Source organism: Oryza sativa, chromosome 5, assembly GCF_034140825.1.
Source record: "Oryza sativa Japonica Group chromosome 5, ASM3414082v1".
NCBI lineage: Eukaryota > Viridiplantae > Streptophyta > Magnoliopsida > Poales > Poaceae > Oryza > Oryza sativa.
In genome coordinates, this window is record NC_089039.1 from 11,452,601 (window position 1) to 11,467,931 (window position 15,331).

At 45.0% G+C, this 15,331-nt stretch overlaps 1 protein-coding gene across 1 annotated transcript; it reads right to left on the bottom strand.

The window, feature by feature from the left end:
* Positions 1 to 1,137: 1,137 nt before the first annotated feature.
* Positions 1,138 to 2,590, bottom strand: LOC4338279 (expansin-A33). The gene is made up of 3 exons (NM_001420296.1): positions 2,375 to 2,590; positions 1,943 to 2,261; positions 1,138 to 1,796 (listed from the first exon to the last, which is right to left on the bottom strand). The coding sequence occupies exons 1-3, from the start codon at positions 2,493 to 2,495 to the stop codon at positions 1,490 to 1,492; spliced, it is 747 nt and encodes a 248-aa protein (NP_001407225.1). The 5' UTR covers positions 2,496 to 2,590; the 3' UTR covers positions 1,138 to 1,489.
* Between the last annotated feature and the right edge of the window lie 12,741 nt (positions 2,591 to 15,331).

The window sequence follows — 15,331 nt, forward strand, 5'->3', positions numbered from 1 at the left end:
CCAAAGAGTCAAAAGCTTTTTTATAATCAGCCACAGAATCAGTTTGAGTAAAAGTTTGCAGAGCAAAAGTAGTTTCATGCTCAGTTTCACACTCAAATTCCTCAATAACAGCTTGACAAAAATGAGGCCAATCATGAACAGGAGTCACCAGCTTAAATGACTGATACCACTGGGCCGCATCCCCAATCAAATGTAACACAACACCAGAGATCATAAAATTCTCAAGAATCTGATACATGACTTAATAGGTTTCACAATTGTCTAACCAAATGCGAACATCGCTGCCTGAAAATTTACGAAGTTCCATTTTAGGGAGATGTGATTTCCTTCTACCCCCATCACCAGCAGGGCCCCCATTACCCTCTGCTCTGCTAGGTTCGCCCCATCCTCAGACTCCCGACATGTAAAAGGCATAATTGTAACTGTGGGGGGAGAGTGAAGTGGAGGTTTAGATGCACCTGAGATGTTCGATGAATTGCCCGGCAGCGTGCCCAGAATTCCACCCGAAGTGTGTGTGGGAATCTCCACTTGCAGCGGTGCCTTGCTCTTGATAGCTTGTGCCAAAAGAGAGCTGCTGCATCTTCCCCAATGAATCCATCGCCAGATTCACCTTAGAACTTACTTGAGAGATATGGTCACCTTGTTGCCCAAGACGTTTGTCCAGTATCTCCATCTTCGTCGTCATCTCCTCCATCTTAGCCAACAATTTGCTCTCCATGGATTCCATGGCGACCCGCAGCGGAGCGCTAAGTTTGGCCGGCGCCATAATGAACTACTCCTCCCGATGGACTCGAAACCTATCTCTGATACCACTGTAACACCCCGCCGCCTTCACCTCCAGAATCATTTGAGACAGAGAATTGAGGAGGAAGAAGGTTCAGATTGAGCGGAAGATCTAAGAGACAAAATTTGGGGTAGTTGAGATTGATTTCTCTTCTTTTTCATATCTGAATCTTACAGTTGTTTCATGTACTATTTATAGTACGAAAACCCGCATCACACTTCCCAGGCGCGCAGGCCCAACTCCCTTTTCTTACATGGCTCAGCGGCCCACTTACCACTTACACCCATAGTCTATTTTAGGTCCTGCCCGATGGCTACTCTGCATCAGGCGTGACAGATTGACACGAAAAACAATAAAGTAATTTGGATCTATTTATTAAATGTAAATACTGCATTAATTGATTACTTAGAGGGCTCAGATACCAAGCCTCTATCCAAGTATAATACAACCGCAGTAATATTGCAGCGCAGGATCAAGAGTAGAAACCGGCAAACAGAACTGATTTTCCAAAAAGAACATCGCTCTCTGCCTACCTTTACATAAGCCGACGAATATCTGTCCTAGACAATACATCGATCGTCAATAATGACAATTCGTCCTAATAATTAAGTCATATATATATACTAGTAATTATAATAATTAATCGAGGTAGATATATATAATTTGCTCCCAGCAAGATGCTGACTAAATTCTTGGTTGAACAAACTAGAAGTTGATGTTGGACGTGTAGGTGGTGCCGAAGTTCCAGTTGGAGGGCGCGATGTTCCACACCGTGACCTCGCGGGCGTCGTCGAGCTTCACCTTGAACGACAGGCTCTGGGTGTTGAGGTAGGCGTTGCTCTGCCAGTTTTGGCCCCAGTTCCTGCTCATCGCCATCCAGTCCGTCTTGGACCCCTTGATCGACACCTGCGCCACCACGCCGCTGCCTCCCACGTTGAACACCGTCACCAGCTCGAAGTAGTCCCTCCCGCTTATGGTGAACCTGATGCCCCCGCTCTTCTGGCACGGTACCCTAAAAATGCACACACAGCCGCTCATAAGCACATGTTCATGTCACTGCCGGTTTAAAACCTGACACAACGAACCGATCGATATATATCATATATGAAGGGGCCGGTTTCTGTAGTAGTGACTTGTGTTTTGCGATTTCGCGTATACCTCTTAAAATTGACGGGGACGATGCCGGCTTGGTAGATGGCGATGGAGGTCCAGGCCGGCTGCGACATGTCGAAGTGCTTGCGAGGCGGGTTGCACCACCCGCCGGCGTCGCTTTTTTTTGCGTAGTTGGGCGGGCACAGGTTGGTGGCCGTGATGGTGATGGACGTGCCGGGCTTGCACCACGTGGACTGGCTGGTGTCGCAGGCGATGGTGTAGCACGCGCCGCACATGGCGCCGTCGTTGAACAGCGCCGAGCTCAGCGCCGCGTTGTTCAGCCCGTACCCGGCGTTGTACAGGTTGCCGTATCCACACGCGCCTCCTGCATGCATATGCACGCACAATCAACATCATCAATATGCATGCACATTTCTCCAGAAAGGAAAAAAAAAAAGAAAACGTTTTGCAGAAATGGAGGAAGATAAACGAACGTACCCATGGTACCAGCGCCATCGCTGCCGCCGTAGAACGTTGCCGTGGCTGGTGTCCACTGGGCGTCGACTGCTTGATAAGCTAATGCGCAAAGAAGAAGCACTTGTACTACTGGCATTGCCATTGTGTTAATTGGTAAAGACGATGGAAGAACTTGCTGTAGAACTGCACTCTTGAGCTAGCTATGTTCTGCAGTGGCCTTCCTAGCAGCTTGACTCTGCATTTTATAGCAGGGATTAGCATCTGTGTGTTTATGCCGTAATTATGTGTATTTGTTTTCCTCTTGGTGGAGAAACCATGGCGGCTTGGTGGTTCCTTCTTTGACTTTGAAGCAGCAAGTTTTCAAACTCGTAAAAGAAAATTAGTTTCTGACGTGTTCTCCATGTTCTTGATGCTGTAAGAAATTTTCTTTGTCCGGAGAAATTCCAGCTTCCATGTGAGATCCCTACTGACAGACTTTCCTGCATGTGAGGGAATCCTTTGTGCTCAAAATTTCAACAGGTACACGATTCAAAAAGGATTATACTCTGTGTTGAGTTAATGCACTTAATATTGGTAAATAAAGTCGGTGGAATCCATGAGTCTTCAGCCTTTGGATCATGGACGAAATTCAGAAAATAAAATGTGTTCAGTTCTGTTACTGAGATAATTATGAAGCTGATCGTGCTGTCACGCGTGACCTGCTTACATGGCGTTCACATTTTAGAAATGCTGTATAACAATATAAAATGGTTGTACCTTTCGTACCCAATTATTTCTCGCATGTGTATAAGTTATATTAAATCTTTGCCTGGAAGTTTCATGAAAAATAAGATAAAATGCTCGGTGCATTGTTCAAGTTTTTTAAAGTAATTTTATGAGAAAAAATAAAACACACGGTAAAGTAAATTTTTGAAGTACATTTTGGTAATATTCATAGCTATTACACCTAATGCATGAACATTCCTGATGATGGTATACTACTTTAACGAAGCTATACTATAGCTAGTTGTACATGAGAGTATGGACATGTGTCGTGCCTGCATGAACACACCATCACAATAACCTGATAACTACCTACTACCTAGCTAGAGGCTACACCATACTGATACAGGAGCAGCTACAAGAGTAAATATTAATTCTCCATGAAAAGCTTTAGAAAAATTAATCTGCATCCTGGCAACGCGTAGATGTACCGGCCGTACCTTCCGCACGGATTAACTAAATTAATTAATTAGGCGTCATTGTTAACTCAACACATCTCCTGCAAGTCAACCCTGCATTAGTACATTTTTTCTGGGGTTATGCTACGATAGTTGTGATTAATTATACAAGTTGCAGAACATGTAGGGCCGTGAACTAAGGGATAGCTTTGGAGACGATCACATGGCCAATTTGTGCCAAACAGCTAATCGAAATGGAGAAAATGCAATGCAATCATCAACCAAGATTATATATAAAATGGTCGATACATTCTAGAGGAGATGGTAGTTGTGCGTTTAGATCTAGCTAGGGGCTAGAATATGAGTATGGTAGTTAAGATTCCGTATGAACGTAGTACACACCGCGACGCTAATTGGGTTTCGGTTCTCTGGTAATTGATATACTGCTTAATCTGCATCAAATAGGACTTTAGAAGTGCAAGGCACATGCCTTCTAATTTGGATATGTTAATGGGTCCGTTACCCTATCTTGTATTTCCCATGTGAGGTTATAAGAAAAATCAACATGGAGTATATATGTAGAATCATGTGATGATTTAATTATGTGATGAAAAGTTATCAAAGATAAGTGGCTGTGATGAAATTAAGCAAGTGCTTTGCTTTCTGGATGGGACCGGATGGAACGGAATGGTTGGGCCAAGAGGCCCGGGCTTATGGTGAATAAGTTTTTTCGGCATAGGCTGGGCCGGACCGACTGGGCCTAGAATTTGCGGACCGACCAGCATGGGACGCCCGAACGGTCCGACTGACTCTGAGTCAGAGTTGGTTTCGAAATAAAAATTGGTTTTTGCGTTTGATATTTAATGTTTATGACTTCTTAGTTGTTTCATATGTACATTTATGAAATGTGTTTATGCTAATGTGAATTAATTTGGTCTGAACTTATACTTTGATATGATTTCTTAGTTTTTCATGCTTGAGAGAAAATTACATATATACCATCGCAAAAGATTGGATTTACTGAAATGTCACTACTTAAATGGGCTTCGCTAGAATACCACCTTCAACTAAAGAGTCTTCGCCAAAATTCCATCCTGAATGGAAATGCTTCAACACGGCATTTGACCAACCCGCTCTACAAGGCCTTCGCCCTTTGTACTGCCATGGCCCCCACCAACATAAAGAGCTTCTACGCCCATCTCGATGCATGTCACGCCTAGAAATTTATTTAAATTTCCAAACTGTTTTGTCTATAAATCTCTATCTAAGAATCAAACCAGTGTACACAAAACGACAAATTAAAATATAGATCCAAATATAAGTAAATTGTCAATAAGTACAGAAGAGGCACTTAGTCCTCACACTGAAAAGAAAGCAGTAGCGAAAAAAGACGATCCTAGCTGTACTTCAGCTCCACTCCATAGGCAAAACTCAACTGAGGACTTAGCTTATACCTCAGTTGAGTTTTCTTTTCAGTGTGGGACTAATCACGGCGAAGCTGGTTGATCGCTCATAACCACGGGTACGGCTATTCGAAGAGCTTTACTCTAGCCAGAGGTGCACAACTGTACCTACAAGACACGATTCCACACATGTTGCCATGCCCCTGAAGTACCACCATGGTACCGCAAAGGGAGAAATCGTGACAAAGCCCTTCGCATAACTCCCTCTAACCAAGCGCACCACACTGCAGGTTTCACACCCACCTTTAAAACCAAGGTGGGCTGCCCCCTTGTTCCATGGTGAATCCGGAAACCGCATAGACCACCGCATGGTCCATCCAAACAACATCACACCCACCCTTGTCTAGGTACGTCAGAAATGGAAAACCTATTATACAAGTTCAGCAGTTGCCCATGCTTATTTGTTGTAAGCATGGTAAATCATCCAGGGATTACCTACGAATCTGTCCTTAATTGCCGTGGGTGCGACGATCAAAACCATGAACCTAGAGCCCACCATTAAGCTATATTTTAGTTGAGTAATTATGATCATTATACCATGGTCAAATATCTCGAGCTCTGTTGACAGTCCTTGCGTACCAAATCCAACTGTCAATTCCTGCATAAAAGCAAATGAAAGAATATAAAATGTAATATCAAACTCAGAGGTAGTGGTTATTACTAAGCATTTCCACAAAGTCTTGGTAAATATTTGTATGCAGGTGAATTATGGATGAAAAACACCCACCATGCGACTAAATACACCTCCGGACAATCGGATGCGTTTACATGGATTGGAGGCCCCACCTGTCAATAAATACCACATAGAATTGAGCCCAACCAAATTACATCATGTTGGGGGCCCACCAGGCAACCTTCCAGCTAATGCAGTGGATGGGAAGTGGGCCAGAAGTTTGGCCAAACTCCCTGTTCAGGCGAACCAACTCTGGTGCCCCTCACCATTTGGTTCCACGTGTACGCTCCTGATGACTCCCCATTGGCGGTTATGCATGGTCCTGGGCTTAATCGACCTCCAACCCGTCAATACAACACTATATAAAGAGGGGAAGCTCTCACTCTGAAAACACACAACTCAAGTGGAGTACAACTCACTTTTATATTTAGGCTACTCTCTAGTAGAGTTAAAATATGGAAAGAGAGTGAGGGGAAGCTCCAAAAGGAGTGCCCAAAATTTTGGAATTCTTTCCGTGGAGTTTAGGAGTTGTCAGCACTCTCTCTATTGGAGTCCCGGAGGAGTGTCGGAGTGACGGCACTCTCTCCGATCTTGTACCTCAGCGGATGCTTAGTAATCAATAGCGCGGATGTGGTGTCTAGGTGATGAGGACATCCTCCACTATTACCCGCTGGCAAAGACGCAAAAGTCGGGCGGCGACCGTGTGAGCCTCTGAATAATCCCACCTTGCTTAGCTTGGGAGGAGGAAGCCACCTTAAAAGGGAGAGCCACCCTTCCCCTATTGGACTAGTCTTTTAGGGAGATTGGGCCATTCCTCGAGTGGGTGTGCCTAAGAACTGTTGGGGTCCGGGCTACCTTAAATTGTTGGGCCTCGGCCAACCCCACCTGGGCCGGATTGTTATCACTAGGTTAAAGGTTACCTTTGTTTGTTGTGTGTTCTATGGAAAGTGAGGTAGGCGGCAGGTGGTGACAGCCCTGTCTATCCTTTGCATCCCTCCATGTTCGGGTACATCATAGAGCTCAGGGCCAGACTCACCCTGGCAAACTAGGAGAGGGCTGGTGCCCAAAGCATTCGAAAGAGTTTTACCTTTAACTTAAGTTAGCTAGTTGAAGACATAGGATTTCTCTCTATTCTAAGCCTACCATTTAGTTGTTGTCCTTTGTTGAATCATATTCTTAAATATACACACAGGTTCCATGTGTTCAATATCCTTGGAATACTCTAAGGGGAAGTGCTACAATGGTATCTGTGTGTGTAGCAAACACCAACAAGCTTGCAGCTGACCAAGATACTAGATGTAAATAGTGTGATTAAATCATTAGGTGTGCTTGTGATAATTAATTAATCATGGCTAAGCATATATATAATTTAGCAAGGTCAATACAAGTGACGCAAGCTAGTCAAATTATCACCCAAGTTTGCCAAATGATGAATATTAAGTAAACATGGCACTAGCAAACAGATAGGTAATCCTATAATACCATGCAATTAGCAAAACATGCATTTTATTTGTAAATGGTAAAACATTTTATAAAGTATGCTCAACATTCTCAAGGTGATGAGGACATTAATACCGCCGATACATCCACGCCTACATAAGTACAACTTCATGGTCCTATTACCCATGCTCATGCACGTCAACTCAATTAACAGTAGAGTTCTCTCGTGAGTTGATGTCCTTTTTATACCCTGGAGATGCATGCACTCTTGTTTTGCTTAGGAATGACGGAGAGGATCAAAAGGGGAGAGGATTCACACGGGCTAGATTCAGACTGCAGAACAATCCCAACTTGTGATGACCGCCACGACTTCATGCGAACTCTGTTTTGGGCGTTCAACTACTTCATGGAAAGCTCATCAAATCTACTTTCAAATGGATCCAACCTCATCTCCATATCTATTCAAGAGAGACCGCAATCACTGTTTTATTACAGAGAATTTTTTCTGTACACGGTGCCGCGCCACCTTATTTGGCCCTAATGGGCTGTGTATAAAGTTGAGTCCATTAGGGACGCGTGTGTGTGTGGGCGTGTGTGTGTGGCTGAAGAGAAGACACAACGATGCAGCAGAGCAGCACCAGACCCCAGTGCCACCTCCTCGGCGTTGTAGCTACCTCCTCTTCCCCGGCCTAACCTTTGTTTCACCCGGAGACCGCCGGAAGCCCTGCGCTGCCATGCCGCCATGCACTAGTGACCTCTGGTCCTATGTCGCCGATGCTGGTTGCCATCTCCATCCCACCTACAACAGCGTGTTTGCGCATGTGGATGCTTATGTGGCTTTACAAATCTCTACTATTATAAAAGTTGAAGATGTTTTTGCCGGTACTTTGGTACGTCATCTGTATTTGAATCGGTTCTAATTTTATGTTTCCATCCGTGCAAATTAATTGGGTCTTAAAAAGAACAAAAGTATATGTTGCCCGTAATTAAAAAAAGGGGCGAAAAGAATCCAATTCCCTTAAAAAGGGGTGAAATAAACCGTCCATAAAAAAAGAAAAAAAAGCAAAAAAAATCCGCTAAAAGAAAAGTCTGATTCCCTTATAACGGCCAAAAAAAAATAAGTAGAGCTTCCGCTATTTTTTTTCCGTTTCGGTATTTCCCTAGCCGGTTTTTTCCATCCGGTTTTTCCCTGGCCGGTTCTTTTCCAACTCGTCCGATCCGTTGCATGCCACCGTTGCCGGACCGAACCTGTCACGCCCCGGAGTTCTTCCCAAGCCTAAATTTAATTAATAAAACATCCCAAGAAAGTATTTGTGGCATTGTAAGAGAGAAACCCTAATTTAATAAATGCAATTAATAATCAGAATTGACATGTGGAATTTTTCTTGGGTTCTTCATGCCAAAATGTGCTAACAGGATTTTTACTTGAAGATTCAGAACCCTAGAAATAATTTTAATCAATTAAAATTGAGCACGAGCAATTATTTAAATCCCTGGAATTCTTTTTTTTCCTTCTTCCCTCATTTTTCCCTAATGAGCCACCAGTCCATTTCTTCCTCCTTCCCACGCCCTTGCTGGGCTGGCCGAAGGCCATGGCGCAGGTAAGCCCACGCCCTTCCTCTCTCACCTAGGGTCACCGACAGGTGGGGCCCACCTGTCGGGTCCTCCCCCAACCTCCGGCCGGCGCCGCCCGAGCCCGCAACCGCCTCTCCCGCGCCTCCTGGGCCACGCCGCCCACGTCGCCACCTTTCCCGTGCCTTCCCGCGCCCACTTCCCCCTCTCTCTCGCCCACGCCGAAACGGCCAGGATTCAATTTTTGAATCCCGCCGGCCACCCTCTCTCTCCACTCCCCACTTCCCCGGCGAAATCGGCCCACTCCCTGACCTCCCCGAGTTCCTCTTTCCACTATTTAAGCATCACCGCCCCTCCCTCTCTCTTTTTCCCCATTTCGCCGAGCTCTCCCGTGCCCTCTACCGCCCTAGCACCGTGCACGCACCGCCGCCGCCGCCGCCTTAGCCACCTTCGGCCGCTGCTCGCCGCCGCTAGAACCACCGCCGAGCCGCGCCATAGCCACCTTTAGGTTCGCGAGCCCGAGGGCTACCCCGTCCACCCCTTCGCTATCGGATTCCGCCGCCGGAACCCACTCCGCACCGTGTGCCGGTGAGTTCGGCCATGGCCGTCGCCTTCGGCCGGCGTTCCCGCCCTCATGATCTCTCCCTCCCTCTCTAACTTCTCCCATTTTGCTCCTTAGGTCGTCCCGGACCCCGTCCGCCGCTCGTCGACCTCCCTCCATCGTTCCTCGTCGCCGTTCGCCGTCGTCTCCCTCCACGCTGGTCGAACCCCTTCAGTGAGGACGCCCCCTCCTTCTTCCCTCTCTCTTTTCCCCTGGTAGCGCCGTCTCATAGCCATCCATCGCATCACCGCCGCCATCCGCCGGTCGCCATTGGTACCGCGCCGCCACCGTGCCATGGCCGTCGGGCCGGCTTGAGCCGCCCGTGCGCGCTGGCCGCGTGCCGCCTCTCCGCCATCCGATCCATCCCGGGTGGATCGGGGCCGTCCATCCGGCTGCCCGTGTGGCTGCCACGTGGCCGCCACGTGTGTGCCACGTAGGTGTCACGCGTGCGCCACATGGTGCGCCGCCCCCTCCCCGGTCCATGGACCCGATCCATCATGAACCGGTGTCCCGAGCCACTTCCATGTGGGGCCTGCATGTCAGCGCCGCTCTCTCTCTCCAGAATTAAATAATTGCGCAATAAATCATTTAAGGGTTTTCTGTTTAGAGTAAAAACACAGTGAATATTCTAAAAATCATATCAAATTCATCCGTGCTCCGTTTAAACCCATTCAAGTCTCAGTAAATCAAGAAAAATGCAAAGAATCCATTAAAAATAGTCTTGTTCTCTGTTCCAGCAGTCTTATAGCCTGTTTGTATTGTTTGCTTTGTATGTCGCATAGATTCCGGCTCTCCTGACGCTCTGGTGTATTTCGAAGTTGTAGCTGAGGTTCCTCCAGCAGCAGAGCAAGGCAAGTCATGCTTGTCTCTTGATCATATTGATCCTATATTGCAAATTCTCATTTATTCTCTCTAAATTATGCATTGTTTTACAATAACCCTGTATGGGATATTACCTACTGTACTCAGCTATATGATTGGTGTACCATCATTTCTTTGCTAGCTTGGGCTATTACATGTTTAGATGTTGGTTTAGGATGTGTTTAGCCATGCTTAGTTGAACTAGCATACAATGGGGGATTCACATTAAATGTTAGACATTGGTTTAGCTTAATGTTGGACATGTACCACCGCTATGGTGTTGGCAAATTAAAATATACCAATGGTGGGCTGTGGGTGCATGGTTTTGCTAGTCACACCCATGGCAAGTAAGAACAGGTTCGCGGGATGCCTTGGAAGAACTTATCGTACTTACCACAAGCCAGCGTGGGCAACGGCTGGGCTTGTAGTGTAGCTTTTCTCTAGCCGACGCTCCCAGGCAAGGGTGGGTGTAATGGAGCGGGACAGGCCCTGCGACAGCCTCTGTCGCTTCCGGATTCACCTAGGCACGAGAGGGGACTGCCCGTTGCCTGCTGGGGACGGGGGTGAAACCTGAGGTGTGGTGTGCTTGGCTAGAGGGGGTTATGCGAAGGGTCCTGTCACGGCCTCTTTCCGGTATGTCATGGTGGCATGTCGGCGCACGGTAACGTGTCGTGGGGCTGTGTCTTGTGGGTACAGTTGTACACCTCTGATCAGAGTAAAACTATTCGAATAGCCGAGTCCGCGGTTATGGGCGGTCAACCAGATTCACTGTGATTAGTTTCATCCTAGTGTAGTTTAATGAACTGGTTTAGTGTAGGTGGTGGTTTAGGCCTATGTCAGCATGGTGTAGTGCTGAGCGGTGGTGATGCAATATTCATTAATTACTTACAACTGTTTTACTGTTTTCAACTACTGTTTATAAATGCTCGCTTTATGCAAATGAACCGCTCTAGCTATCCTTTGGTTATATCCTGCATCATACCCCCTATTCCGGTATGACTTACTGAGTACGGTGGTTGTACTCAGTCTTGCTCTACTTTTCCCTAACCCCAGAGTTTGAGTATGCGTCAGATGGTGGCTGTTCCGACGAGTAGGCTTCGTCCGTGCCGTCGAGGATGCCTGTGGAGTGGTGTTCCCGCTGCAATCCAAGTCAAGGCTTAGCACCAGTTATCTTTTATTTTCCGCTGCATTTATGTAAGACTTTTATAATATTTGTAAGACATGGATCTGTATGTCAACATTGTCGTTTGTGTACCCTGGCCGGTCCTGGACAGGGATTTTAATGCACATTCTGCTTGGAATTCTATTCGGGAATTTCTGGGCATGACAAAACCCTAGCACCGCCACCACGTCAATCTATTTCCCCGTGCGTTTTCTCCTCCAATTGATTGCAAATTAAAATCGATTCCCCCTCCTCCCTTGTCATTTTTCTCACAATTCCTCTTTCAGTTTGTTTTTAATTCACTTTATCCCAAATTTGGTGAATTTGTTCTGATTTTGGAAAAAAAAAATTTTGCGGATTTATTACGATTTTGGGAAAAAAAAAACAGAAAGAGGAGATCAAGTAGATCAAAAGCCCTCAACTAATTTTGAGTTTTGACAACCGGATTTGATGGAGAGAATTGGCTCCGGCATATGGTCATAGGAGTGTCTGGTGGTTGAAGACGCAGTAGGCTGTGCGAGTTGGCCTATGGCTTTAATTGTGGGTTGGATCGAATTTTTACCCGTTGCAATGCACAGGCATTTTTTTAGTAATTTTATAGTTCCAAAATAATTCAACAATTTGGAAATATCAACTTGAACTTAATATAACTTCGGATGATCGCTTATCGGCCATACGAACTCTAAATTGACCTGTTCAAGTCTCTAATTTCTTGTTAAATCAAGAAGAACCAATTTATGTGCTTTTGCTTACTGTTTGTCTTTTGCTTAGTGTTTTTGCCTTGTTTTGTTTAGTCGTGTTGTTGTCGTCGTTTCAAAAATTCCCGAAATGCATATCATGTCAAAAGACCATTTCTTTGAGTAAGGCAAGTCATACTATGTTCTTTAAACATATTGAATCCCACTATTATAAAAACTATGTTGATTCACTTGTATATGCATCACTTTTATAAATTATATGACGCTCACTATTGTTTATTTAACAGTTAATATTTCTATGATCCTTGTTATATAGCCATATTGTTGAATTGCTACCCATACTCTTGTCAACCTTAGTAAAACGATAAAATGATTAGTATGGCACCCTATGGGCTTGTTTAGTAGAGCTTCAACTCCTCAATTTAGCTCTTGGAGTTGGATCAGGAGTAGAGTTGTGGAGCAGCCTAAACTCAGCTCTTCCTCTCTAGTTCATTTTGTGAGAGCGCTCCATCTAGCTCCGCTCCCATTTTAGGTCGAGTTGAAACTGTTTGGCTGGGTTCCAGCTTTAGGAGAGGTGGAGCTGGATGTGTGCCAAATAGGCCCTATATGATGGACTTATTAGTTGGTCTAGGATGGGCTTATATATGATCCAACATAGAGCCCCTTTTCACAAATTAGAATGTGGGTAACAATGATGACTAGGTGGCTAGTTGAGGCAGGACATGATGGAATCTCATTCAAAATTCTATAATCCTATTTGGTGAGACAAAGGTGCATGGTTTTGATAGAGCCATCTCGGTCACTATAAGGACTGGTCATCGGGCCTTTGTTCCGAAGCATAACAGTGCAACCACAAGTCTAATGGGTAAGGTCTAGCTATATGTCTAGATCATCTCAAAACAAAGGCCATCAATATGGTAAATTTGGGACCAGGGGAGGCCGACTTTGACCTGGTGCAAAGGGGGCATGCCTCGTCCCGTGGGATTCGGCAACCTTTACCTTATCGGGGACCCGCAGGCAGCGAAATCTTAATGGGCCCTTTCATTTTGGGTTGAGCTAGGTGGATAGTCTTGTTATGATCTTGACTTTTCGGATATCTTTCAGGTATCACGATGCATGGCTGACATGAAATCGACTATTGTGTCTTGCGGGTAAAAATATACACCTCTGATTAGAGTAAAACTATTCGAATAGCCGTGCCCTCGGTTATGGGCAAGCCTAGCAATGTACGCAATTTAGCGTTTTGCTTCTAAGAATGGTTGGAATTCATGGCACTTTGGACAAGTGGATAACCTTGGTTTAAGGTAGGTATGTGTGGGTTCGCAACTGCTTAGAAAAAGAACCAAGTTTAAACTATGCTATTAAAAACATTAAAATATTTCAACTTTGTCTTTACGCAAAAATGAACCCTGTTGACGGTCGTTAGCGCTCAGTTTTGACCGTCAATATTACCAAAATAGAGGAGAACTAGTTATGCTTGCAATGCATATACATGTTAGAATAATAATATTCCAATGTTATTAGGTTCACTAACCTTTTGCAGAAAATAACCATAAAGTGAAGGAGAATCGACATCAACTCAGATGATAAATCAATTGGACGATGTCGAGAATCAGACTTATGTATGAATGGGCCAAGAACTCAGAATTGACATGATGAATTGAGCCAAAATCCACAAGTCTACGGAAGAGAGCAATGGAGGAGGCCACCTGCCGCTTTTGGGCCAGGTTTTGCTGACCCATGGTTCGGCCAAACCCCCCGCAGCGCCATTTGATCTAGGTTTCTCCTGGACGGCTGAGATGGCTCTCCAATAACGGTTGGTGGGTATTACTGACCTTTCCAACCGTCACAACCGTCATTATGAGGCTATAAAAGGAGCTCTCATCCTCACTTCACTCACACACCTCAAGCAAGAGCTCTCTCATATTCTCTCAAGTTTAGTTTAGTGTTATCTAGCTAGTGGAATAGGAATAGAGTAGAAATCAGAGTCCGGAAGCCTTCGGAAGAGTTTGGTATGGCTCTAGTAGCTCTTCTCTTCTCTTTTGTAAGCTTTGTACTTTATTTAGAATACTCTTATTTATACATTTATGGTATTGAAATACTTTTCGAGTATATGAATGCTAACTTTACATTATGTTCATGTTATACTGAATATGCTGCTAGCTTATCTGGGAGATGCTTTGGCGCGGGTATAATGTTTGCATATGCAATTACTCTATGTCATGACGATGATATTAGAGTAGTATCTGGTAGTTTAGACGTGCTATCTAGATTACGGGATATTATTATTTGGGGTTATATGATGCGGATGAGAGCTGGGCCGCTGATGGTGACAGCTCAGTACGGGTATTCCTCCACGCGTGTATATAGTCCTAAATTAATTTCCTGGGGAGGGTATTCCTTTGTATTTAGCCCCGGTTGTATGGTCATGACGGGCTGTCGTAAGGAACTCGGCAGTCAAGGGTGGCTTCTCGAAGTACCAGGAGGGCATCGAATAGAGGGTATTAGCTAGTATATCAGATGACTAGAATGTATGTATACTATGTATATTAGAAGTATAGGAATAGATTCTCTTTCTCTTTTCTTTCCACTTAGCTTAGATATTTTAGTATGAGAATGAGTAGCATACTGCTTGTGTGTCACTCTACTCTTGGATTATCTTAACCCCTGCTTAGACTATGATTATCACATGTAATGTATAAATTATTAGTCACGTTCTCTCTACCATGATCTTCCCACTGGATTAAATAAATACAATACCCTTGGAATACTCTCGGGTGAAATGCTACAATGGTATATCTATGCGCTTGCGGATGAACTCTGTAACCATAATATACCAGGAGTATTTCTGCGCCATTGCTGGGAATTATTTTTCTAGTAATGTCGTTAAGAAATACCAACAAACCCTATTATGCCAACTCCTTGTTTCCCTTTGCATTATAATTCATTTTTGGTATGGCTTGCTGAGTACGGCGGTTGTACTCATTCTTGCTCAATAATCTTTCCCCCTCTTGTCAGTGAAGCTTTTTGAAGAAAAAGTCTTAGATGGAGTGTTGGCTTATATCCAGGTGGGCGCCTGTGAAGATGGAGTTGTAGGCCCCCTAGTTCGTTGTTGTTTTTCTTTTGTTGTCAGGCCTAATGTGTCATTTGAATTAATTTTGTTGTGGTGTTCCTAGGGGTAGAAACCGAGCTAGCTCGGCTCGGCTCGACTCGGCTCAGCTTGGTCAAGCTCGTTAGTATAACGAGCTAGCTCGGCTCGGCTCGTTGGCAAGCTCGAGCTAGCTCGTTTAGCTCGCGAGCCAAGGCAGTAGCAAGAAAGCCAGAAATTAATCAACACTTCAATAGTCC